We start from the raw sequence: 27,959 nt of genomic DNA, 5'->3' as shown, positions 1-27,959 counted from the left end.
TGAAGGTGTACACAGAAGAGAGTGGGCTCAAAGTTCAAAATGGACTTTTATCATCCACAAAAAAGTACATACAGTATTATTAAATATTCAGAACATGATTTAATATATCATATTGTATAGAGTTTGTCTTGCACTCTTTATGGGTTTGATTGTCATAGATTACTACAAGTAAATACACGTCAGATATATTTTAATTACAATAGACAGATTAATGACGACTGTTGCGTAAACAATCTGGATACTCAAGAGAAATTTTGTATGTCCTATATACAGGTGTCTCCTTTTAAGTATTAAGTTCAACTGGCTGTTACAATCCAACATAAAATTATAATGTACCCTAATGATCGTGAGAACATTGCAGTGATTAGATACAGGGAAATAGATTACCGAGTTTGAGCAGTGCAAGCAAAGCAATATTTCTCAAAGGTGTGATCAGTTAAGCAGATTGATGGGTGGTTGCCAGCTTTGCCAAACCCACTATTGCATTAAACTGGTCTCTTGACACCCATACAACCAAGCCCAACTTTCAAACAGATAAAAAGGGACACTGTTGTCTCTCAGTGCAAAGGGGCCCACACTCAATTTCATTTTTCAGAATCCATTATGGCTTATTTGCAAAAGCAAGGCAAAAGTGGTGGTGGAAGCAGGGGATTTAGTACCTGCTCAGTAGGTGGCGGAAGAACAGGAAGCTCCCGAGTTTCTGGTTTTGGATCAAGAAGTTTATATAATCTTGGTGGAAAAAAGAAAACTTCAATTAGTGCTACCAGCTATCACGCTGGGGGAAGCCATGGTAGTAGTGGAGGAGCGTTTGGTAGTGGTGCAGGAGGATTTGGTAGTGGTGCAGGATATGGTTTTGGTGCAGGAGGATTTGGTGGTGCAGGAGGATTTGGTGGTGGAGGAGGATTCGGTGGGGGAGCAGGATATGGTGGTGGAGCAGGATATGGTGGTGCAGGAGGATTCGGTGGGGGAGCAGGATATGGTGGGGGAGTAGGAGGATTTGGTGGCCATGGAGGTGGCCCTGGTTTTCCTGTTTGCCCACCTGGTGGAATCCAGGAAGTCACAATCAACCAAATCCTTTTGCAGCCAATGAATGTGGAAATAGATCCAGAGATTCAAAAAGTAAAAACTCAAGAAAGAGAACAGATTAAAGTCCTCAACAACAAATTTGCAACTTTCATTGACAAGGTAAGACTCCTGTGGAGAAAAACTAAATCGATTAACTATTTGTAAATTGTATAACTTTTTAAAGTAAATGTGTATATTTATTATAGTCAGTGTTTTGAAATTAATTTGGACAAAGCTGTTTCTTAGATTTTGTCTCAGGTTATAAACATGACTTCCATTTCATTTATAGGTTAGATTCTTGGAACAGCAAAACAAAGTACTAGAGACAAAATGGAAACTCTTGCAAGAACAAGGATCAAAGGGTGGTACCAAAAGAAAAAGCTTAGAGCCACTTTTTGAAGCTTATATTAGCAATCTGAGGAAACTTGTTGAAAAATTAACAAGCGAGAGACCCAATCTAGACAATGAACTGAAGCGCATGCAAGAAATGGTAGAAGAATTCAAGAAAAAGTATGATGGCATTATAGTTTAGAATATTGATCTGATTACTGAATGAATTAACCTGTCTTTGACTTCTTGGCAAGAGAACATTTTCTAAACTAAGATCTTGTCTTTGTATATTATACACTAAACTTTTCCACAAACTCAAGTAAAAATCATTTATAATAAGGATCAGCCATTTTACATTGTATTTCTACTTTTCGTAGATATGAAGAAGAAATAAATAAGCGCACTCAGGCAGAAAATGAGTTTGTGGTGCTTAAGAAGGTGAGTTGTGTTCAAGTGAACTAAGGGTACTTTCACACTTGCGTTTTTCTTTTCCGGCATAGAGTTCTGTCACAGGGGCTCTATACCGGAAAAGAACTGATCAGTTTTATCCCCATGCATTCTGAATGGAGAGTGATCCGTTCAGTTTGCATCAGGATGTCTTCAGTTCAGTCGTTTTGACTGATGGGGCAAAAGAGAAAACCGCAGCATGCTACGGTTTTCTCTCCGATGAAAAAAACTGAAGACTTGCCTGAACGCCTGATCCGGCATTTTTTCCAATAAGAATACATTAGCGCTGGATCCGGCATTCAGAATACCGGAATGCCGGATCCGTCGTATCGGCATGCGCAGATCGGTAAAAATTAGAAAAAATGTACAAGACGGATCCGTCGGTCCGCATGACAAGCGGAGAGACGGATCCGTCCTTGCAATGCATTTGTCAGAGGCAGATTGGCGGATCCGGCGGCCAGTTCCGACGACGGAACTGCCCGCTGGATTACACTGCCGCAAGTGTGAAAGTGGCCTAAGGCTAATTCAACATCTTACTTTGTGTATTATTTTTAAGTAAGCGAAGTTATGGAGCCTCAGAATAAATGAATTGTAGGAATGCACTGACTATTTCTATTTTACAGGATGTCGATAAAGCATATATGAGCAATGTGGAATTGGAAGGCAAAGTAAATAACCTGATAGAAGAACTTCACTTCTTGAGAACTCTATATGATGCTGTAAGTCTTCCGGTTTATTAACCATTTAACATTGTGCATGGAGTTTAATAAAAGAACAATACCTGTGATTAAATCAGGCTAAAATATATCATCATTTTATGTCATTTTAACTGCATTATTTAATATGCCTTAAATTGAATTAATAGAAACATCATTATTGTAGCTTTGAACCTTAGCTTATGTGTGATGTTTGTGTGGTTTACAGGAGGTCTCACAAACACAAGGAGGAAGTGAGGATACCTCTGTTATTCTGTCCATGGATAATAACCGAAACTTCGACGTGAATAGTATCATTGAGGCAATTAAGGATCAATATGAACAGATTGCACAGAGAAGCAGAGCTGAAGCAGAAGCATTATATGACCATAAGGTTAGTGTCGGCCACCTGCTAATGCATGCTAATCAAAACCCTATCAACGCTCATAATTAGACCCCACCCTGTACTCCTAATAGATATATTGCCAATGCAAGTCGAAACTTAGTGTGTTATGAAATACTTTATGGAATACGTATAATTTGTTACATTAAAGGGGTTGGCCACCCTAAGTATCAAAAATTCTAAGTGCCCCAGACAATAGCCCAAACCATGAAGTATTTATATCCTGTGACATGTACTGGCTATATATCATATTTCTAACCTGTTCACCATGACATGCCTCCCTGGAGGAGCTCCTCAGACCGGCTGTGTGGGAGGAGCCGCGGCAAAGTGAAAGTAAATATCCCAGCATGCATTGCAGCAAGCATGTTCAGAGGGGCGGTCACATGATATCCCCGCCCACCTGTGTTTCCATAGAGACAAGAGCCCCTCAGATAATATCAATAACTGCTGTACAGACATAGCAATAGAAAGAACGTTCCAGTCCCAGCAGCACGCAGGAATATGATGCTAATGTATCAGGCATGTGTTACTGGGGGGAGTGGGGGTCCTGCTTATAAACTTGCTGTAGCCCCAACAAATTTATGTTAATTTCCACCCGTTTTCTGACACAAATGAAGCCAGAAATCCATGGCAGCTCTGAGCTGTCATAGATGTCTGTTTAGGTGCATGGGCGGCCATAGAGGGCGCTGTTGAGCGGGGGGACAGATCTCTGACGAATACATTTGTAGAAATCGATCTGCTCACATGGAGAGGAGCCTCCTGTCTATCATCACACGACTAAGGCTACTTTCACACTAGTGTTAGCAGGGTCTGGCAGGCTGTTCCCCTGCTAGATCTGTGGTAAAACTAGCCCAAGAGTGCTGCTGGAAGTCCGCTACGGCCCCATTCACATTCACTGATGCCCAGCACACTGCGATTTTTGTCCGGCCGCCTCTCGGCATGTTTGACACTGTATACAGTGTACAGGGGGTTACGGATCTCTATATGCAGTAGTGGGGGGGTAACATATCACCATATACAGAGTGCAGGAAGGAGAGGGCACACATTTATAGATGGTGACACCAGTGACTGCTTTAGATATCACTGACCTCAGCTATACTGACGGCTCACAAGGGGTTAAAGCTCCTGAACTATTGGTCTGGCTGTAATATCATGTCTGTGATAGAGGGGCCATAAACAGGACAGACACTGTGGTTGCTCACAGTTTGTGGTCCACAGCACTGCGCTGGCTCTGCTACATCCTCACATGTTGTCAGGATCCTCTCAGTACAGGGGAAACAGAGGGGGCAGAGCCTGCAGTCAGATCAGCCATCACAGCTTCCCCTCAGTCTTCCTTCCTCCTGCAAACATTTCTTTATTTTAGCTTTTAACAAGTGTCCCTGCTAAGCCCCTGCCAGCCCTGCACAGCCAGGAGTGCCAGTCACAGAAGGAAAGCACACACTCCTTCAGGCATGGACAAGGAAGCTCCTCCATGGCACCTGCAGGGATGGACAGACAGGCAGCTGTGAGAGCAGGACAGGAGGGGGCGTGGTGAGAGCAGGACAGGAGGGGGAGGGGTGAGGGCAGGACAGGAGGGGGCGTGGTGAGAGCAGGACAGGAGGGGGCGTGGTGAGATCAGGATAGGAGGGGGCGTGGTGAGAGCAGGACAGGAGGGGGAGTGGTGAGGGCAGGACAGGAGGGGGCATGGTGAGAGCAGGACAGGAGGGGGCATGGTGAGAGCAGGACAGGAGGGGGCGTGGTGAGAGCAGGACAGGAGGGGGCGTGGTGAGAGCAGGATAGGAGGGGGCGTGGTGAGAGCAGGACAGGAGGGGGAGTGGTGAGGGCAGGACAGGAGGGGGAGTTGTGAGAGCAGGACAGGTGGGGGCATGGTGAGAGCAGGACAGGAGGGGGAGTGGTGAGAGCAGGACAGGTGGGGGCGTGGTGAGAGCAGGACAGGTGGGGGCATGGTGAGAGCAGGACAGGAGGGGGAGTGGTGAGAGCAGGACAGGTGGGGGCATGGTGAGAGCAGGACAGGAGGGGGCGTGGTGAGAGCAGGACAGGTGGGGGCGTGGTGAGAGCAGGACAGGTGGGGCTGGGGGTGCCAATAGCAGGGAAACCAGACAGATCTGCTTAAGAAGGCAAATCTTCTGTGCAGTCCACAGAGAGGTCATATCCATAAAATGGCTGCAGAAATAGGGTCATGTGACCAGGAAAAAAAAACATGTGATGTCTCTTGCCTAACAGTGTAAGTGCAGTGTATTTTAACAGAAGAGACATCACAGTGGAGGCGATATAACTTGTCACATGACCTTCCATCATCCGCCATTTCATGAACAGGATCTCTCTGTGGACAGCACAGGGATTTGCCTAACATGGAGATGTTGCTTATGAAATATAGAAAATGGTGCAGAATTTTACAAAGGCTAAATTAGTAAGTGACATATTATCATCTTGCAAACACATTGGCTAATATCAGACAGAAAGTGGCCAACCGTTTTATGTTCCCCTAGGGAACTCTAACATGCAATTATCTGATCATTCTCCCTTAAAATGCAGAGAATTACCATTGTACTCTATGGGAGGGTTACTATTTTCTTATGGAACATGGCTGTGACAGGCCCAGGTCCTTCGGAAGGCTCAAGGATATCACAGCAACCAAACTGCTCCCTCTACCATGGTGCAAGATCTTAATATATTATTTATAAATGCAACACTTAGCATGTGCTATGCTTGTGTCCATAGTAAGATGCTGAGATGTTCTCTTTTTAACTCTTTTAGTACAAGCAGTTGCAAGCTGCTGCTGGAAAACAAGGTGACAGCCTGCAGAGCACAAAGACTGAAATTTCAGAACTCAACCGTATGATCCAGAGGATGAGGTCTGAGATCGAGAGCACGAAGAAGCATGTAAGCCTAGCTGGTTAGAATAGATGCATTGATAATGACTGAATTTGTCCTTACACAGTATGGAGATTGCTTTGGGAATCAAGAAAATAATTGCAATTATTTTATTAGATTGAATCTATAAAAGCCGCCATTGCTAAGGCTGAGGAACGTGGTGAGCGTGCTCTGAAAGATGCCAACCAGAAGTTGGCTGAACTTGAAGCTGCATTACAGAAGGCCAAAGAAGACCTGGCCCGTCTACTGCGTGACCTGCAGGAGCTCATGAGTGTGAAACTTTCTCTTGATATTGAAATTGCCACTTACAGAAATATCCTGGAAGGAGAAGAGGAAAGGTCAGTTTTATGAAATACATAAGGGGTCTTTAAAATATTAACATATGTTTAATGTTGGTTCCTTGGTTTCCATTTGAAGGACAAAGGCCTGGACATACTGCTAAGCTTGCCATCGGTAATATATTTCCCAGATATAGGCTTGTTTCACAATAGTGCTAAACTGTTCCGCTAGGCTGTTTTGGTAGAGCAACAGCCTGTCATAATTCATTGCATCGGGCTTAGCCGGAAACTATCGGAGCACCGCCTGCACCTGTTGACAATCGAGCCTGTTTCCAGAATTACTGCTGAGATTTACCCGGTCAAATACTGTCCAGCCAAATCCTGGCACTGATGCCAGAAACAGGCCAGATGCCCACTGGGTCCCATTACAGTCAACAGGCTCTGGCGGGGATAGGTAGTATATGGCTGGTTACGAACAACTCCAGCAAGCCGGTTCTCTACCGGAACAGCCTGCTGGAAAAGTTTAAAGTGTGAAACAGTACTAGTGTGACACTTGCCATATTCACCGGATCCATATAAGGCTTCCTATACACAAGCAGGTGGACTTTAACACACACCGACATATGATATAGGAAATTGATCTGTCAATTATTGGAACAGATTGGAATGAACGATCGTTCATGTGATTGTTTGTTCAAACCCCTCCTCTCAAAGAGTTACTGTTACTGAAAAATGATTATTTTTATAACCATGCAAAGATGCCATCAACAACAAATAGGTGTTTCCTATTTTGTCAGTTGATTACTGGCCATCGCTGGAAGTTGACCCATGTAAAAGAGCCTTAAGGGTTGTTACCAACCTGATAGAATCTCAACTAGTCTAACGTTACTAATCATTTAAAATGTACTGAAAATGAACCTTCACATATTCTTTTGTTTTCAGAATGTCTGGAGAAGTTGTCAGCAATGTCACCATCTGTAAGTATAGCTCACCATTGTGATTGAGGTATTATAATAATTATGCTGAAGTCATTTATGAAACATAACTAAAGTTTATTCTTTCTAAATCTAGCCGTTGCTGGTGGTTCTTCAAGCCACTCTGGTGGAGTAGGAGGAGGATTTGGCGTTGGTGGAGGAAGTGGATATGGCATGGGAGGTGGAATATCATATGGAGGAGGCATGTCTGGCAGTGGAGGGTCATATGGAGGAGGCAGCTCTGGCGGTGGATTATCATATGGAGGAGGCATGTCTGGCAGTGGAGGGTCATATGGAGGAGGCAGCTCTGGCGGTGGAATATCATATGGAGGAACCAGCAGTGGTCAATATGGTGCCTCTCAAGGAAGCCATTACCGCCATTCTGGAGACAAAAGCTCAGTGTTGGTTTCACAAACATCAACATCCTCAGTGAAGAAAACATATTAGCATATTCCAATGCTCTGGCACTAGTCACCACCCTTCAACTGCAAACTGCACTATACTTTTGTCAGTTTGCTCAAATACATGAAGCTCCACTAGTATGTTCAGTTGTATCATCCTGGCTCATATCTTGTTTGTTCTAAGGGATACAATTGACTATAATGTAGACATTCCATACTTCCTTTAACTATCTTAGATAAGTTATATCCATCAGTCGAATTGTTGAATATATTATCAGGTATTTGGGAAGTTAACACCACTGTATTTGTCAAAACAAAATATCATGACCACATCATTTAGAGGGTGACGTGTCCTTTATATTCCCTTTGTATGAATGTAATTGCACTCATGTGTATCCCTGTGACATACCTAGGTGAGTTTGCTTGTAACTTCTGAGCTAGGTAATGGATGGTGCCAGTCTTGTATGCTCCTGCTTTCTTTGTTTCTGAGAGTTACGTAAGTCAGGGATCCGGGTGTTCGATGTATATAAATACTGTTTACTGGATCTTTCAGCTCCAGGCTCGCATGTCTTGTCTTTTCTTTATATCTTTAATAAACTGCATGTGAATCTTACATGAACTGTAGTTTGTGTACTTTTCTGCCGCAATACATTTTTCAGATATCACAAACTGCTGTTGAATGGTACAATGCAAAATGATTGCAGATGCAGGACCACAATGTGTTTACCCTGCTTTCATTGAAAAACTAATGTACATGAGCTGCCATATACATTGATTAAATGACAAAAAACAAACAAAAAAAACCCATTTGTTATTCTAGAAATTATCTTAAGCTAGTTTCAGACCTGCATTTGGCTGTTCCGGCAGTGAATTCTTGCAGTCGTTTTTGCCCGGCTGATTTCTGGCGTATTTGTCAGGCGGCAGTATCCAGTAATGTCAGATCCGGAGAACTCCAGTAGGCTGTTGTGTGTCAGAACAGCCTGTCAGAGACACAGCCGCAAGTGTGAAACTAGCCTTACATAGGTTAAAAGAAAAAACACAAGTCCATCAAGTTCAACATTTTTCACAGAACTGTCCACCTTCATCATTAATTACGTACTGAATGCTGAAACGCTTAATGCCGTTTGCTACTAGGTAAGCTTCTGGCCCTATATAAATGCTGACATGGTATCGGCCATTACTACCTCTCGCAAATATTCATATAAGAGCAGAGTAAGGTGGCACTGCTACTACACCGGGTACTATATCCGACAATCCCCTCACACTTCAAAAGTGTCTTTATTCCGAGCTGAACAAGCCCAATTTTAATCTTCTCGTTATAAGAACCTCCATCACGTTTAAAAATCTGGTTGCCCTGGGTTTTTAGATCTCTTTTTAAAAACCCTACAAATGTCTATGCTTTTGACATTGAGTACCGCTGCTTAGCTTACTTGTAGCTGGAGTACCCATGCCCTTTCCCTGTTCTGATATCCCCATTCTATGTAATGTATAGGCAGCTATACGATTAGTGTGACATAAGTGCATTACTCTACATTTATCAATATTAAGATTCATCTGCCATGCTCTTTCCCACACTGTCAGCTTCTCTAGGTTCTCCTGTAATATTTGAATATTAAGCTGGATTTTCAGTATCCTACACAATTCTGTGTCATCTGTACAAACTGACACTTCACTCTCGTCTCATCCACAAGATAACTGATAAAGAGATTAGGGAGAACTGGGCTAAATGGGCTTAACACAGATTCTTGTGGTACCCCACCACTGACTCTAGCCTTTTTAGAGTTTCTCCCACTTGCAATAACTCTCTTTTCCGTCCCCTAACCAATTCTTTACCCATGAGCATATATTGCCCCCTAGCCGGGGCATAACAGCCACATGAGGAACACCCAGATTTGCAATAACTTACTCAATAAGAAGGCTTCACATGAACTATTCTCAGTGGGGCATACTAATTCAGTCTAATATTTAGACAGTGAAGAATCCGAAATTTGCTAAGGGTGCAACAATGTGTGGAATCAATAGGTGACAATGCCCCTAGGCCTAGTGAATAAGGCTCCCTACTTCACAGATTTGCATTTGACAGTGCTGATAGCCCTGATTGAATTAATTGAATTAGAATAATGGAAACCTCCTGAAAAGAGTACAAAGCAGCTAAAATGTCACTGATCCAGAAGCATGGATGGATACCTTGATCTTTGTCTCCAATAAATAAATCTAATATGGTAGAAGGCCGCCTTCCTATACACTTTTAATAGGAAGGAGCCATCCCATAGAAGTGAATGGGATGGCTTCTTGTAATTGCACCTGCTCACGGCTGCGATGTCGAGGGCAAGCAGGTAAACAATGAATGCCTTCTCTTCAAACAGCTGATTGACAGGGGTGCTGGGTGTCGAACCTGAGGATAGCTCATCAATATTAAAATCCCAGAAAACCCCTTTAATTGACCTTTAACTATTGGATTAATCTCATAGATAAGGATGCTAATACATGACAATCTTGTTCCTGCTGTACTCTACAAGTCCAGGATCCACCACACTGTGGCAGGACCAAATGTACAGCAGCACACATAGCACCTTGACACTGTTGGCATAAAGGCTGTGTGTGCGGCAGTGTCCTGTGCTGAAGAGGAGTCCAGGAACAAGTCTAGTCTGGGTTCCAAATACGTTTTTCTTCATCTGTTCTGGGGTTTGAATTTAGGGCTCTTAGCTCTGAGTTAATTTAGGGGTTTAGTCTGAAGTCTAATGCTGCAGTGACATGCACCGGGCAGCAGACACTTTGTGCTCATTAAGTGGTGGAGTCCACAGCATTTACATGCAGCGATCACCTTCACAATATGAGAACGAGTGGTCGCTATTGAGATCTCTGTCCTCACATAGCTGAATTGTTTCTGGTCAGCATATCGCTCGTTAGACAGCAGGTGTAAATCCACTTCAAATTAATTTAGAAGTTTCATCTGAGAACCAAGTTTAATCTTGGTATCTGGCATGGGGTCTGCATTATTTTAAGAGTCTGGTCTTGGGTCTGAATTAATTTAAGGGTTTGGTTTTTGAATTTATTTAAGGATCTAGTTTGGGGGTCTGAATGTATTTTGGGGTCTAGTCTAGAGTCTGCTGGTCAGAGCAGCATTTACAATCAACATGATCATTTCTTATAATAGCGTGAACTGAATGTGCCTTGTGAGATCTAATAATACATAACCTTAATTAATCTCGGGCCTGACCTAATCATCCCTTCTACTCACAGCTGCCTACAAGCACTATCCGACACATTTTGCCATAATACAATGGCTCATCAGGGAGCGATCTGTGCAGTAGTAGAGCTACTTTATACAAAATGGCAATGGCAGATTGCTAATAGATTCTGTCTCCTTTTATACTTCTAGCACCGCACACTTAGGTGGCGTTCACCAATCCCTGAGAGGCAGAGGAAGGCCAACAGGCAGCACTGAACCGTCCTAGCCCGACCCGCTCCGCCTTCTGGGAGTGACGCACATCAAGGGGCGGACTTGTTTATATGGGGATCTTGCAACGCGTCCCCGGCAGAAAGCCTTGTTGCTCACTTCCTGTTTATGCCAGTGATGTCAGAACACTAACAGCGCTGGTGGCGATCGGACTCCTTTAGCGATGCAAAACAGTTCCTTATAGTGATCTATATTTAGGTAGGGTTAATGTGCATAATGGCTACTTAATCAGACTTCAATAGAATTATCATAATTTGAGGTTAATTCTGACTGATTTAGCCCTATTTGTTTTATAAAGGATTTACCCTGTGTTTGTCTGATCCAAATTAACCCTTGATGTACAATCCACCAGATTAATCTATGGGATCATATATATAAATAGCATTTATATTAAACATATATGCTAATTGTTGCTGTTGCATATATGTGTGTCCTGGCCTACAGACGATGCTATGAATCTACCAATACCATTACATTGAGTGGGCGGGTGATTACATTATCTTGGCATTAAGACTATTTGTGGAGAATTGTTTAAAAAGGAAGCAAAACTTGATCCCTCCTAGAAATATGAATAGGCTCACAGTTCAAAGTCCTTGTGACCTCTCCACTATTGCTTAACTCATTCATTGAAGAAATGGCTTGAATGAAGTATATTCATTCAGGCCATTTGGCGTTACCGTTTTTAATTTAAAAATCCACTTTGCATCTGCCTTCAAAATGTTGTTATCCCAATAACTTAAGCAAAGAGGATTTTTTATCTCTCAAACAACTGGTTAAGGAAAGAAATGTGGTCATAAAGTCCTCAGACAAAGTGGGCAATGTGGTCCTAATGGACCACGCTGTGTATAAAAGAATGTGTCTAGACATTCTTAATGACAAACAGTCATATACGATTTTACTAAATGACCCAGGTCCACTTTTCCTCATGGAGTTAAAAAACATCTTGGAAGTTGGACTGAAACGAAAACTGATCGATAAATCAGAATATGATTTCCTCTTGCCAAAAAACCCGATTCTCCCTACCTTTTACTCCCTGCCCAAGATACATAAAGGGGCGACACCGCTGAAGGGGCGCCCCATCGTGTCAGGGGTAGGGGGACTAGGACAAAATGTGGGTATTTATGTGGATAAACTGATCAGATCATTTGTGGATGCTCTCCCATCATACATACGAGATACAGTAGATCAGCTCCTGCGACTCAATGGGATATGTATTGACGAGACAATTATTTTTGCTTCCATAGATGTGGCATCTCTTTTCAGCTCAATTAAACATCATCTAGGCCTGAGAGCTGTGAAGAGCTACCTATCCACCAGGCATTGCATAACACATTTGTACTGGATCTCCTACAATTTTGTCTAACCAGGAACTATTTTACTTTCAATGACCACTACTACCACTAGCTCAGGGGTACCGCGATGAGAAGTCCCTGTGCGCCATGGGTAAAGAATGGGTTAGGGGATGGAAAAGAGAGTTATTGCAAGTGGGACAAACTCTAAAAAGGCTAGAGTCAGTGGTGGGGTACCACAAGAATCTGTGTTAAGCCCATTTAGCCCAGTTCTCCCTAACGCAAAATTACTCCTGGGCTTGTGGGAGGCCAATATTATCTGGTCTGAGTTTTTTAATCAGTGGCATGAAAGCATAGTTCTATGGTATAGATTCATAGATGACGTGTTCTTACTATGGAAGGGTACAGAACAGTCATTCAAGGAGTTTGTGAAAATCATTAACATTTATGATCTAGGACTGAGATTCACCTTCACGTGTGACCGAATGTCCCTTCCATTTTTGGATGTACTAATCAAGAGGGGCAACATTAAGACATCAGTTTTTCGTAAAACAACTGCGACGAACAGCCTACTTCGCTGGGAGAGCACACATCCTTACTCCCTACGTAAAGGCATACCAAAAGGCCAATATCTAAGGCTACATCGCAATTGTTCTAGTATGAATCAATTCAAATGGCAAGCAAATGAATAAAGAACAAGATTTAGGGACAGGGAGTACCCTGATGGTATCCTCAGGTCTGCATTTGAATCAGCTTGCAGAGCGAAAAGAGAGTTGCTCCTGGTCCCCAAAAAAGCTGATACAGAACAGTCATCTAATAGACAGATCCGAATTAATGGCAAGTATGACAACGCACATGCTCAAATCAGACAAACACTTACCAAATATTGGGACATCTTATGTGTGGATCCAGACCTAAAAGAGGTGATTGGGACATATGCACATATTACCTACAGAAAAGGACGGAGCCCAAGAGATAGTCTGGTTAACAGCCACTTCCAACCCCCACAACCAACTGGGAACTGGCTGTCGAGAAGACCACTGGGAATGTGGCAAATGTGCTGCATGCAGCCAGGTCAATTTTACCCAAAAATTTAGTTCACACGCGGGAGTCAAATACGATATCTGGAATTTTATAAACTGTGTGACAGTGGGAGTAGTTTACCTGGCACAGTGTACCTGCCCTCTAGATTACGTGGGTAAGACCAAGAGGGAGTTTAGACGCTGCATGAGAGATCATTATAATGATATTGCCAAGGAAAAGGATACCTCAGTTGCGAGGCACATAAAAAAAATACATAGAGGTGATGCATCATGCTTTAAATTTGTAGCATCCAACATATCCCCCAACCAAGAAGAGGAGGATTGGGATAAAAAAAAAATTGAAGACAGAGGCAAAATGGATTTTTAAATTAAAAACGGTAACGCCAAACAGATTGTCTTAATGCCAAGATAATGTAATCCTCCACCCTCTCAATGTAATGGTATTGGTAGATCTATAGCATGTTTAATATAAATGCTATTTATATATATGATCCCATTGATTAATCTGGTGGATTGTACATCAAGGGTTAATTTGGATCAGACAAACACAGGGTAAATCCTTCATAAAACAAATAGGGCTAAATTAGTCAGAATTAACCTCAAATTATGATCATTCTATTGAAGTCTGATTAAGTAGCCATTATGCACATTAACCTTACCTAAATATAGATCGCAATGAACACTATTAGGAACTGTTTTGCATCGCTAAAGTTAGTGTTCTGACAGCGCTGGCATAAACAGGAAGTGAGCGGCAAGGCTTTCTGACGGAGACACGTCGCAAAATCCCCATAGAAACAAGTCCGCCCCTTGATGTGCGTCACTCCCAGAAGGTGGGGCCGGTCGGGCCAGGACGGTTCAGTGCTGCCTGATGGCCCTCCTCTGCCTCCCAGGGATTGGTAAACGCCACCTAAGTGGGCGGTGCTAGAAGTATAAAAGAGACAGAATCTTTTAGCAAGCTGCCATTGCCATTTTGTATGAAGAAGCTCTGCCACTGCACAGATCGCTCTCTGATGAGCCATTGTATTATGGAAAAACCCATCAAATAGTGCTTGTAGGGAGCTGTTAGTAGAAGGGATAATTAGGTCAGGCCCGAAGTTCCAGCAGCTGGGGGTCGCTCCTTTCAGTGCGAGTGCTCCGACTACAGCCAGTTAGCCCATCTCCCCACTCAAGACTAGAGTTAGGGTCAGAGACATGTAGGCTTAGCTGTATAGTAAATACTGAGCATCATCTGCAGATCTCTCCTAAGAAGCAACCCCCACCGCAAACCGCCAAGTCCTCACTAGGACAAAAGACCAAAGAAATCCCCTTCTCATTTGAAAGGGCTATACGCACTAAAGTGCATTTCTAAGAATTTTAGTAACACTGTCTGACTTATTTTAAAGAGATTAATAAAGGTTATGTATTATTAGATCTCACAAGGCACATTCAGTTCCCGATATTATAATTATTGAGACAACTGAGCTACTAGATAGTCTGTCAAGACAGATAGCCTATCCTACATTGGGTTATTTATTCTCTAATACACGGGTGTCAAACATAAGGCCCGCAAGCCGAATCCGGCCCGCCAGACCTCGTCATGTGGCCCGCGTAGCCGCCGCCGGCCGCCAGCCTTCACCTTTTATTATCACTTCCTGCAGGCGGCCCCTGCAGGAAGTGATAATAAATCACATAAGGAGCACTGTGTATTACCGGTACTTACAACTACAAGCGCTCGCCGAGAAGAGGGAGGAGGCAGACTGGGAGGATGGGCGCTGGCAGTGTGAGTCATACGTCACGCGCCTGCGCCGCCCACTTTATGAATGAAGCAGGCGGCGTGGGCGCATGACGTATGACTCACGCTGCCAGCGCCTGTCCTCCCGGCCTGCCTCCTCCCTCCTCTCGGCGAGCGCTTGTAGTTGTAAGTACCGGTAACACACAGCGCTCCTTATGCGATTATATACATACGGTAACCATTAACTATTAGAGAGATGATTATACAGTGAGCGGGGCCCGTGTAGTAGAATAGTCACTGCACGGGCCCCGCTGTCATTATAAAAGCAGATGCCGGCCCCTATCCCGTGTATTGAGGGTCATTCACTACAGGGACACTTATGGAGGGGATCTGTGGATGACACATAGCATAAGATGCTATATATGTGTCATCCACAGATCCCCCCCATAACTGTCATACACAGATCCCCCATATGAGCCACCCACAGATCCCCCATAAGTGTCACCCACAGATCCCCCATAAGTATCACCCACAGATCCCCCATAAGTGTCACCCACAGATCCCCCATAAGTCCGATACAACTGGCCCTTTGAGGGTGACCAAACTGCTGATGCGGCCCCCGATGAATCTGAGTTTGACACCCCTGCTCTAATATGATCATTTTGTCTCACAGAGAAGTATTGTTTCTACCTTAGCAGTGGATCCCTGCTTACACAGGTATTTCTTCTGCCTTGAAATGATGGTTTTGATTGCTGCATTAATAATGCTTTCTCACAATGGACATTGATTAAAGGCAACTTAACATGGGTCACTTCTCAGGAACAAGTGTTTGTACGAATGTTCATTCCTAATAATCGGCCCGATAATTGCCACAAACCATGGAGAAAGATATGCAAATAAATATTTGCCCATCTATATATTTAAGCTCCATATGAATAATCCTTATTTGGTGTCATGGTAGAAATTTCGTATGATCCCTAAACAAGGGATCTAACCATGTTGTCTGCAATGCTCCAAATCTTAAATGTTAGCATAGGGGCAAAAGAATGAGAAGACATGACTAATGATGGTATTTGAGTCTTCCTCCTCCCCAAACAGCAGAATACCCCTTTTATTAGCAAAAATCTGGGTTTCACCCTTACAGCCTAAAAATGCCCACAGATATAATAAGTTTTTAGTTTTTAAACTAGTGAAAGGTCCTCTTTAACCGACTGGAAGCATTATCTTCAGCAATTCAACCGACCAACTGTTCGCACTGGTCCGACTTGGACAGGTTGTCCTGCGCCGCCCAGCTAACTTGGAAATGAAGCTGGGTACAGTGGATGTTTTTTTTTTTCTGGTGCAATGACAACAGACACAGTTTTATGGCGCTAAAGGGCCATGGCCTCTGCGTGCACCATCAGCATCACGCCCACTTCCACGTCCCTTAGTGCTCGCCTTCTTCATGTTAATGGTTTTGTCACTAGATGTGGCTCAGATTGTTTCACAGTCCACTAAAGACACAGTTTTCGGATGCAGGACAGTATATGTCACAGAAACTCACAGAATATGGACACTATATTAGGCCCAGATTAGTTAAATTTGCCCTAAAGAAACAGTTTTTGGATGGAGTACTTTATATGTCACAGAAAGCCACACCCTATGGACACTAGATTAGGCCCAGATTATTGGAATTTGCCCTAAAGAAACAGTTTTCGGATGGCGTACTGTATATGTCACAGAAAACAACACACTATGGACACTAGATTAGGCCCAGATTATTGGAATTTGCCCTAAAGAAACAGTTTTCGGATGGCGTACTGTATATGTCACAGAAAACAACACACTATGGACACTAGATTAGGCCCAGATTATTTAAATTTACACTAAAGAAACTGTTTTCTGATGGAATACTGTATATATCACGGATGTGTATTACACGCAGAGACTACAGCGACAGTAGATCACGACTGGCCCCTGATTATTTAAATTTAAGCTAAAGAAACTGTTTTCGGATGGCGTACTGTGTTGGTCATAGAAAACAACACTCTATGGACACTAGATTAGGCCCAGGTTATTGGAATTTGCACTAAAGAAACTGTTTTTGGATAGCGTACTGTTTATGTCACAGAAAACAACACACTATGGACACTAGATTAGGCCCAGATTATTGGAATTTACACTTACGAGTAATGTATATGTCAAGGATGTGAATTACACGCACAAACTACAGAGACAATAGATGAGGACTGGACCCTGATTATTTAAATTTACACTAAAGAAACAGTTTTCGGATGGCGTACTGTATATGTCACAGAAAGCCACACACTATGGACACTAGATTAGGCTCCGATTATTTAAATTTGCACTAAAGAAACAGTGTTCGGATGGAGTACTGTATATGTCACTGATGTGTATTATATGAATTTACACAAAAAGACACAGTCTGCGGATGATGTACAGAATATGTCACTAATAGGTATTAAAGAAAAATATCTAGCTGCTGACAAACACACACACAGTAGTCCTTAAAAGGACTTTTGGGTCTTTGAAAAGCTTTCATAGAATAATAACTGTGAATTTCGCTCCCTACACTGCATTTCACTTCCTACCCTCTGCTCTCCCTGATTATGACTGATCCAAGCACGTGTTATCGGGTGCTATATAGCACCCGATGGCACGTGTCGGCCAGCCAATCACTGTAATGCCAGCAGCCAACATGACTACTGGCATTACAGTGATGGCAGTACTTAACTGCACGTTTATTGGCAGCTTAGCAGCCGTGAAACGTGCAGAAGGGAGACTCGAGAATGGCGCTCGAGCACATGCTCGGATGATCACTTTAAAGGATAATAAAGGATAATCACTTTAAAGCTGACACATTATGTATCTTTGATGAGGCTATGTGACTGATACCCCTTCAGTTAGTAGAATGAAGGTGTACACAGAAAAGAGTGGGCTCAAAGTTCAAAATGGACTTTTACCATCCACAAAAAAGTACTTACAGTATTATTAAATATTCAGAACATGATTTGATACATCATATTGTATAGTTAGTGCAATACAAAACATAGAGTTTGTCTTGCACTCTTTATGGGTTTGATTGTCATAGATTACTACAAGTAAATACACGTCAGATATATTTTAATTACAATAGACGGATTAATGACAACTGTTGCGTAAACAATCTGGATACTCAAGAGTAATTTTGTATGTCCTATATACAGGTGTCTCCTTTTAAGTATTAAGTTCAACTGGCTGTTACAATCCAACATAAAATTATAATGTACCCTAATGATCGTGAGAACATTGCAGTGATTAGATACAGGGAAATAGATTACCGAGTTTGAGCAGTGCAAGCAAAGCAATATTTCTCATAGGTGTGATCAGTTAAGCAGATTGATGAGTGGTTGCCAGCTTTGCCAAACCCACTATTGCATTAAACTGGTCTCTTGACACCCATACAACCAAGCCCAACTTTCAAACAGATAAAAAGGGACACTGTTGTCTCTCAGTGCAAAGGGGCCCACACTCCTTCACCTTATCTGTTCTTTTCGTTCCCTTTCAATTTCATTTTTCAGAATCAATTATGGCTTATTTGCAAAAGCAAGGCAAAAGTGGTGGTGGAAGCAGGGGATTTAGTACCTGCTCAGTAGGTGGCGGAAGAACAGGAAGCTCCCGGGTTTCTGGTTTTGGATCAAGAAGTTTATATAATCTTGGTGGAAAAAAGAAAACTTCAATTAGTGCTACCAGCTATCACGCTGGGGGAAGCCATGGTAGTAGTGGAGGAGCGTTTGGTAGTGGTGCAGGAGGATTTGGTAGTGGTGCAGGATATGGTTTTGGTGCAGGAGGATTTGGTGGTGCAGGAGGATTCGGTGGGGGAGCAGGTTATGGTGGTGCAGGAGGATTCGGAGGGGGAGCAGGATATGGTGGGGGAGCAGGATATGGTGGGGGAGTAGGAGGATTTGGTGGCCATGGAGGTGGCCCTGGTTTTCCTGTTTGCCCACCTGGTGGAATCCAGGAAGTCACAATCAACCAAATCCTTTTGCAGCCAATGAATGTGGAAATAGATCCAGAGATTCAAAAAGTAAAAACTCAAGAAAGAGAACAGATTAAAGTCCTCAACAACAAATTTGCAACTTTCATTGACAAGGTAAGACTCCTATGGAGAAAAACTAAATCGATTAAATATTTGTAAATTGTATAACTTTTTAAAGTAAATGTGTATATTTATTATAGTCAGTGTTTTGAAATTAATTTGGACAAAGCTGTTTCTTAGATTTTGTCTCAGGTTATAAACATGACTTCCATTTCATTTATAGGTTAGATTCTTGGAACAGCAAAACAAAGTACTAGAGACAAAATGGAAACTCTTGCAAGAACAAGGATCAAAGGGTGGTACCAAAAGAAAAAGCTTAGAGCCACTTTTTGAAGCTTTTATTAGCAATCTGAGGAAATATTTAGAAAAATTAACAAGCGAGAGACCCAATCTAGACAATGAACTGAAGCGCATGCAAGAAATGGTAGAAGAATTCAAGAAAAAGTATGATGGCATTATAGTTTAGAATATTGATCTGATTACTGAATGAATTAACCTGTCTTTGACTTCTTGGCAAGAGAACATTTTCTAAACTAAGATCTTGTCTTTGTATATTATACACTAAACTTTTCCACAAACTCAAGTACAAATCATTTATAATAAGGATCAGCCATTTTACATTGTATTTCTACTTTTCGTAGATATGAAGAAGAAATAAATAAGCGCACTCAGGCAGAAAATGAGTTTGTGGTGCTTAAGAAGGTGAGTTGTGTTCAAGTGAACTAAGGCTACTTTCACACTTGCGTTTTTCTTTTCCGGCGCTGAGTTCCGTCACAGCGGCTCTATACCAGAAAAGAACTGATCAGTTTTATCCCCATGCATTCTGAATGGAGAGTAATCCGTTCAGTTTGCATCAGGATGTCTTCAGTTCAGTCGTTTTGACTGATCAGGCAAAAGAGAAAACCGCAGCATGCTACGGTTTTATCTCCGGCGAAAAAAACTGAAGACTTGCCTGAACGCCTGATCCGGCATTTTTTCCAATAAGAATGTATTAGCACCGGATCTGGCATTCAGAATACCGGAATGCCGGATCCGTCGTATCGGCATGCGAATGCGCAGATCGGTAAAAATTAGAAAAAATGTACAAGACGGATCCGTCGGTCCGCATGACAAGCGGAGAGACGGCTCCGTCCTTGCAATGTATTTGTCAGAGGCAGATCGGCGGATCCGGCGGCCAGTTCCGACGACGGAACTGCCCGCCGGATTACACTGCCGCAAGTGTGAAAGTGGCCTAAGGCTAATTCAACATCTTACTTTGTGTATTATTTTTAAGTAAGCGAAGTTATGGAGCCTCAGAATAAATGAATTGCAGGAATGCACTGACTATTTCTATTTTACAGGATGTCGATAAAGCATATATGGGCAAGGAGGACTTGGAAGGCAAAGTAAATAACCTGATAGAAGAACTTCACTTCTTGAGAACTCTATATGATGCTGTAAGTCTTCCGGTTTATTAACCATTTAACATTGTGCATGGAGTTTAATAAAAGAACAATACCTGTGATTAAATCAGGCTAAAATATATAATCATTTTATGTCATTTTAACTGCATTATTTAATATGCCTTAAATTGAAATTAAATTAATAGAAACATTATTATTGTAGCTTTGAACCTTAGCTTATGTGTGATGTTTGTGTGGTTTACAGGAGGTCTCACAGACACAAGGAGGAAGTGAGGATACCTCTGTTATTCTGTCCATGGATAATAACCGAAACTTTGACGTGAATAGCATCATTGAGGCAATTAAGGATCAATATGAACAGATTGCACAGAGAAGCAGAGCTGAAGCAGAAGCATTATATGACCATAAGGTTAGTGTCGGCCACCTGCTAATGCATGCTAATCAAAACCCTATCAACGCTCATAATTAGACCCCACCCTGTACTCCTAATAGATATATTGCCAATGCAAGTCGAAACTTAGTGTGTTATGAAATACTTTCTGGAATACGTATCATTTGTTACATTAAAGGGGTTGGCCACCCTAAGTATCAAAAATTCTAAGTGCCCCAGACAATAGCCCAAACCATGAAGTATTTATATCCTGTGACATGTACCGGCTATATATCATTTTCTAACCTGTTCACCATGACATGCCTCCCTGGAGGAGCTCCTCAGACCAGCTGTGTGGGAGGAGCCGCGGCAAAGTGAAAGTAAATATCCCAGCATGCATTGCAGCAAGCATGTTCAGAGGAGCGGTCACATGATATCCCCGCCCACCTGTGTTTCCATAGAGACAAGAGCCCCTCAGATAATATCAATAACTGCTGTACAGACATAGCAATAGGAAGTACGCCCCAGTCCCAGCAGCACGCAGGAATATGATGCTAATGTATCAGACATATGTTACTGGGGGGAGTGGGGGTCCTGCTCATAAACTTGCTGTAGGGCCTAGTAACTGTGCCTTAAAAAATAAAAGGAGGCGTGACAATGGCAGGGAGGGGGAGTGACCGGTCGCCCCAACAAATTTATGTTAATTTCCACCCGTTTTCTGACACAAATGAAGCCAGAAATCCATGGCAGCTCTGAGCTGTCATAGATGTCTGTTTAGGTGCATGGGCGGCTATAGAGGGCGCTGTTGAGCAGGGGGACAGATCTCTGACGATTTGTAGAAATCGATCTGCTCACATGGAGAGGAGCCTCCTGTCTGTCATCACACCACTAAGGCTACTTTCACACTAGCGTTAGCAGGGTCTGGCAGGCTGTTCCCCTGCTAGATCTGTGGTAAAACTAGCCCAAGAGTGCTGCTGGAAGTCCGCTACGGCCCCATTCACATTCACTGATGCCCAGCACGCTGCGATTTTTGTCCGGCCGCCTCTCGGCATGTTTGACACTGTATACAGTGTACAGGGGGTTACTTATCTCTATATGCAGTGGTGGGGGGTCACATATCACCATATACAGAGTGCAGGAAGGAGAGGGCACACATTTATAGATGGTGACACCAGCGACTGCTGTAGATATCACTGATCTTAGCCATACTGACAGCTCACAAGGGGTTAAAGCTCCTGAACTATTGGTCTGGCTGTAATATTATGTATGTGATAGAGGGGCCATAACCAGGACAGACACTGTGGTTGCTCACAGTTTGTGGTCCACAGCACTGCGCTGGCTCTGCTACATCCTCACATGTTGTCAGGATCCTCTCAGTACAGGGGAAACAGAGGGGGCAGAGCCTGCAGTCAGATCAGCCATCACAGCTTCCCCTCAGTCTTCCTTCCTCCTGCAAACATTTCTTTATTTTAGCTTTTAACAAGTGTCCCTGCTAAGCCCCTGCCAGCCCTGCACAGCCAGGAGTGCCAGTCACAGGAGGAAAGCACACACTCCTTCAGGCATGGACAAGGAAGCTCCTCCATGGCACCTGCAGGGATGGACAGACAGGTAGCTGTGAGAGCAGGACAGGAGGGGGCGTGGTGAGAGCAGGACAGGAGGGGGAGTGGTGCGGGCAGGACAGGAGGGGGAGTGGTGAGAGCAGGACAGGAGGGGGCGTGGTGAGAGCAGGACAGGAGGGGGAGTGGTGAGAGCAGGACAGGAGGGGAGTGGTGAGAGCAGGACAGGAGGGGGAGTGGTGAGAGCAGGACAGGAGGGGGCGTGGTGAGAGCAGGACAGGAGGGGGCGTGGTGAGAGCAGGACAGAGGGGGGAGTGGTGAGAGCAGGACAGGAGGGGGCGTGGTGAGAGCAGGACAGGTGGGGGCGTGGTGAGAGCAGGACAGGTGGGGGTGGGGGTGCCAATAGCAGGGAAACCAGACAGATCTGCTTAAGAAGGCAAATCTTTTGTGCTGTCCACAGAGAGGTCCTATCCATAAAACAGCTGCAGAAACAGGGTCATGTGACCAGGAAAAAAAAACATGTGATGTCTCTTGCCTAACAGTGTAAGTGCAGTGTATTTTAACAGAAGAGACATCACAGTGGAGGTGATATAACTTGTCACATGACCTTCCATCATCCGCCATTTCATGAACAGGATCTCTCTGTGGACAGCACAGAAGATTTGCCTAACATGGAGATGTTGCTTATGAAATATAGAAAATGGTGCAGAATTTTACAAAGGCTAAATTAGTAAGTGACATATTATCATCTTGCAAACACATTGGCTAATATCAGACAGAAAGTGGCCAACCGTTTTATGTTCCCCTAGGGAACTCTAACATGCAATTATCTGATCATTCTCCCTTAAAATGCAGAGAATTACCATTGTACTCTATGGGAGGGTTACTATTTTCTTATGGAACATGGCTGTGGCAGGCCCAGGTCCTTCGGAAGGCTCAAGGATACCACAGCAACCGAACTGCTCCCTCTACCATGGTGCAAGATCTTAATATATTATTTATAAATGCAACACTTAGCATGTGCTATGCTTGTGTCCATAGTAAGATGCTGAGATGTTCTCTTTTTAACTCTTTTAGTACAAGCAGTTGCAAGCTGCTGCTGGAAAACAAGGTGACAGCCTGCAGAGCACAAAGACTGAAATTTCAGAACTCAACCGTATGATCCAGAGGATGAGGTCTGAGATCGAGAGCACGAAGAAGCATGTAAGCCTAGCTGGTTAGAATAGATGCATTGATAATGACTGAATTTGTCCTTACACAGTATGGAGATTGCTTTGGGAATCAAGAAAATAATTGCAATTATTTTATCAGATTCAATCTCTCAATGCCGCTGTTGCTAAGGCTGAGGAACGTGGTGAGCTTGCTCTGAAAGATGCCAAACAGAAGCTGGCTGAACTTAAAGCTGCATTACAGAAGGCGAAAGAAGACCTGGCCCGTCTACTGCATGACTACCAGGGGCTCTTGAGTGTGAAACTTGCTCTTGATATTGAAATTGCCACTTACAGAAAAATGCTGCAAGGAGAAGAGAAAAGGTCAGTTTTATGAAATACATAAGGGGTCTTTAAAATATTAACATATGTTTAATGTTGGTTCCTTGGTTTCATTGAAGGACAAAGGCCTGGACATACTGCTAAGCTTGCCATTGGTAATTATTTCCCAGATATAGGCTTGTTTCACAATAGTGCTAAACTGTTCCGCTAGGCTGTTTTGGTAGAGCAACAGCCTGTCATAATTCATTGCATCGAGCTTAGCCGGAAACTATCGGAGCACCGCCTGCACCTGTTGACAATCGAGCCTGTTTCCAGAATTACTGCTGAGATTTACCCGGTCAAATACTGTCCAGCCAAATCCTGGCACTGATGCCAGAAACAGGCCAGGTGCCCACTGGGTCCTATTACAGTCAACAGGCTCTGGCGGGGATAGGTAGTATATGGCTGGTTACGAACAACTCCAGCAAGCCGGTTCTCTACCGGAACAGCCTGCTGGAAAAGTTTAAAGTGTGAAACAGTACTAGTGTGACACTTGCCATTTTCACCAGATCCATATAAGGCTCCCTATACACAAGCAGGTGGACTTTAACACACACCGACATATGATATAGGAAATTGATCTGTCAATTATTGGGACAGATTGGAATGAACGATCGTTCATGTGATTGTTTGTTCAAACCCCTCCTCTCAAAGAGTTACTGTTACTGAAAAATGATTATTTTTATAACCATGCAAAGATGCCATCAACAACAAATAGGTGTTCCCTATTTTGTCAGTTGATTACTGGCCATCGCTGGAAGTTGACCCATGTAAAAGAGCCTTAAGGGTTGTTACCAACCTGATAGAATCTCAACTAGTCTAACGTTACTAATCATTTAAAATGTACTGAAAATGAACCTTCACATATTCTTGTGTTTTCAGAATGTCTGGAGAAGTTGTCAGCAATGTCACCATCTGTAAGTATAGCTCACCATTGTGATTAAGGTAATATAATAATTATGCTGAAGTCACTTATGAAACATAACTAAAGTTTATTCTTTCTAAATTTAGCCGTTGTTGGTGGTTCTTCAAGCCACTCTGGTGGAGTAGGAGGAGGATTTGGCGTTGGTGGAGGAAGTGGATATGGCATGGGAGGTGGAATATCATATGGAGGAGGCATGTCTGGCAGTGGAGGGTCATATGGAGGAGGCAGCTCTGGCGGTGGATTATCATATGGAGGAGGCATGTCTGGCAGTGGAGGGTCATATGGAGGAGGCAGCTCTGGCGGTGGAATATCATATGGAGGAACCAGCAGTGGTCAATATGGTGCCTCTCAAGGAAGCCATTACAGCCATTCTGGAGGCAGAAGCTCAGAGGTGGTTTCACAAACATCAACATCCTCAGTGAAGAAAACATATTAGCATATTCCAATGCTCTGGCGCTAGTCACCACCCTTCAACTCCAAACTGCACTATACTTTTGTCAGTCTGCTCAAATACATGAAGCTTCACTAGTATGTTCAGTTGTATCATCCTGGCTCATATCTTGTTTGTTCTAAGGGATACAATTGACTATAATGTAGACATTCCATACTTCCTTTAACTATCTTAGATAAGTTATATCCATCAGTCGAATTGTTGAATATATTATCAGGTATTTGGGAAGTTAACACCACTGTATTTGTCAAAACAAAAGATCATGACCACATCATTTAGAGGGTGACATGTCCTTTATATTCCCTTTGTACGAATGTAATTGCACTCATGTGTATCCCTGTGACATAACTAGGTGAGTTTGCTTGTAACTTCTGAGCTAGGTAATGGATGGTGCCAGTCCTGTATGCTCCTGCTTTCTTTGTTTCTGAGAGTTACGTAAGTCAGGGATCCGGGTGTTCGATGTATATAAATACTGTTTACTGGATCTTTCAGCTCCAGGCTCGCATGTCTTGTCTTTTCTGTATATCTTTAATAAACTGCATGTGAATCTTACATGAACTGTAGTTTGTGTTCTTTTCTGCCGCAATACATTTTTCAGATATCACAAACTGTTGTTGAATGGTACAATGCAAAATGATTGCAGATGCAGGACCACAATGTGTTTACCCCGCTTTCATTGAAAAACTAATGTACATGAGCTGCCATATACATTGATTAAATGACAAAAAACAAACAAAAAAAAACAACATTTGTTATTCTATAAATTATCTTAAGCTAGTTTCACACCTGCATTTGGCTGTTCCGGCAGTGAATGATTGCAGTCGTTTTTTGCCCGGCTGATTTCTGGCGTATTTGTCAGGCGGCAGTATCCAGTAATGTCAGACCCGGAGAACTCCAGTAGGCTGTTGTGTGTCAGAACAGCCTGTCAGAGACACAGCCGCAAGTGTGAAACTAGCCTTACATAGGTTAAAAGAAAAAACACAAGTCCATCAAGTTCAACATTTTTCACAGAACTGTCCACCTTCGTCATTAATTACGTACTGAATGCTGAAACGCTTAATGCCGTTTGCTACTAGGAAAGCTTCTGGCCCTATATAAATGCTGACATGGTATCGGCCATTACTACCTCTCGCAAATATTCATATAAGAGCAGAGTAAGGTGGCACTGCTACTACACCGGGTACTATATCCGACAATCCCCTCACACTTCAAAAGTGTCTTTATTTCGAGCTGAACAAGCCCAATTTTAATCTTCTCGTTATAAGATCCTCCATCACGTTTAAAAATCTGGTTGCCGTGGGTTTTTAGATCTCTTTTTAAAAACCCTACAAATGTCTATGCTTTTGACATTGAGTACTGCTGCTTAGCTTACTTGTAGCTCGAGTATCAGTGCCCTTTCCTTGTTCTGATATCTCCATTCTATGTAATGTATAGGCAGGTATACGATTAGTGTGACATAAGTGCATTACTCTAAGTTAGTGGAATATCAGACTTTGTAAAAAAAAAATAAAAAAAATATTTCCTCTAACTTGGGCCAAACAAATGTCTGAATGGAGCCTTACAGGGGGGTGATCAATGACAAGGAGGTGATCAGGGAGTGTATATGGGGTGATCACCCCCCTGTCACTGATCACCCCTCTGTCACTGATCACCCCTCTGTCATTGATCACCCCTCTGAAAGGCTCCATTCAGATGTCCATATGATTTTTACGGATCCACGGATCGGATCCGCAAAACACATACGGATGTCTGAATGGAGCCTTACAGGGGGGTGATCAATGACAAGGGGGTGATCACGCATATAGACTTCCTGATCATTTCCCTGTCATTGATTATCCCCCTGTCATTGATCACCCCCCTGTAAGGCTCCATTCAGACGTCCGTATGATTTTTACGGATCCACGGATACGTAGATCGGATCCACAAAACACATACGGACGTCTGAATGGAGCCTTACAGGGGGGTGATCAATGACAAGGGGATGATCACGCATATAGACTTCCTGATCCCTTCCCTGTCATTGATCACCCCCCTGTAAGGCTCCATTCAGACGTTCGTATGATTTTTACGGATCCACGGATACATGGATCGGATCCGCAAAACACATACGGATTTCTGAATGGAGCCTTACAGGGGGGTGATCAATGACAAGGGGGTGATCACGCATATAGACTTCCTGATCACTTCCCTGTCATTGATCACCCCGCTGTAAGGCTCCATTCAGACATCCTTATGTGTTTTGCGGATCCGATCCATGTATCCGTGGATCTGTAAAAATCATACGGACGTCTGAATGGAGCCTTACAGGGGGGTGATCAATGACAGGGAAGGGATCAGGAAGTCTATATGCGTGATCATCCCCTTGTCATTGATCACCCCCCTGTAAAGCTCCATTCAGACGTCCGTATGTGTTTTGCGGATCCGATCCATGTATCCGTGGATCCGTAAAAATCATATGGACGTCTGAATGGAGCCTTACAGGGGGGTGATCAATGACAGGGGGGTGATCAATGACAGGGAAGTGATCAGGAAGTCTATATGCGTGATCACCCCCTTGTCATTGATCACCCCCCTGTAAGGCTCCATTCAGACGTCCGTATGTGTTTTGCGGATCCGATCCATGTATCCGTGGATCCGTAAAAATCATACGGACGTCTGAATGGAGCCTTACAGGGGA

At 43.2% G+C, this 27,959-nt stretch overlaps 1 protein-coding gene across 3 annotated transcripts; it reads left to right on the top strand.

Annotated features, from left to right (window-relative positions):
• Window positions 1–562: 562 nt before the first annotated feature.
• On the top strand, window positions 563–25,834 carry LOC122931264 (keratin, type II cytoskeletal 4-like). Of its 3 annotated transcripts, XM_044285319.1 has the most exons (10): window positions 563–1,185; window positions 1,355–1,575; window positions 1,773–1,833; window positions 2,466–2,561; window positions 2,767–2,931; window positions 5,698–5,823; window positions 5,932–6,152; window positions 7,035–7,069; window positions 7,164–7,379; window positions 25,002–25,834. In XM_044285319.1, the coding sequence occupies exons 1-10, from the start codon at window positions 604–606 to the stop codon at window positions 25,265–25,267; spliced, it is 1,989 nt and encodes a 662-aa protein (XP_044141254.1). In that variant the 5' UTR covers window positions 563–603; the 3' UTR covers window positions 25,268–25,834. The 3 variants fall into 3 exon arrangements, with proteins under 3 accessions (XP_044141254.1, XP_044141255.1, XP_044141256.1); XM_044285320.1 differs by lacking the exon at window positions 25,002–25,834 and having other exon boundaries at window positions 564–1,185; window positions 7,164–8,080; XM_044285321.1 differs by lacking the exons at window positions 563–1,185; window positions 1,355–1,575; window positions 1,773–1,833; ... (4 more) ...; window positions 7,035–7,069; window positions 7,164–7,379 and adding exons at window positions 18,450–19,102; window positions 19,272–19,492; window positions 19,690–19,750; ... (3 more) ...; window positions 23,689–23,909; window positions 24,789–24,823 and having other exon boundaries at window positions 24,918–25,834.
• Window positions 25,835–27,959: the final 2,125 nt, after the last annotated feature.

Source organism: Bufo gargarizans, chromosome 3, assembly GCF_014858855.1.
Source record: "Bufo gargarizans isolate SCDJY-AF-19 chromosome 3, ASM1485885v1, whole genome shotgun sequence".
Taxonomy (NCBI): domain Eukaryota; kingdom Metazoa; phylum Chordata; class Amphibia; order Anura; family Bufonidae; genus Bufo; species Bufo gargarizans.
Note: the sequence above shows the minus strand (reverse complement) of the source record. Positions and strands in the feature narration are given on the sequence as shown.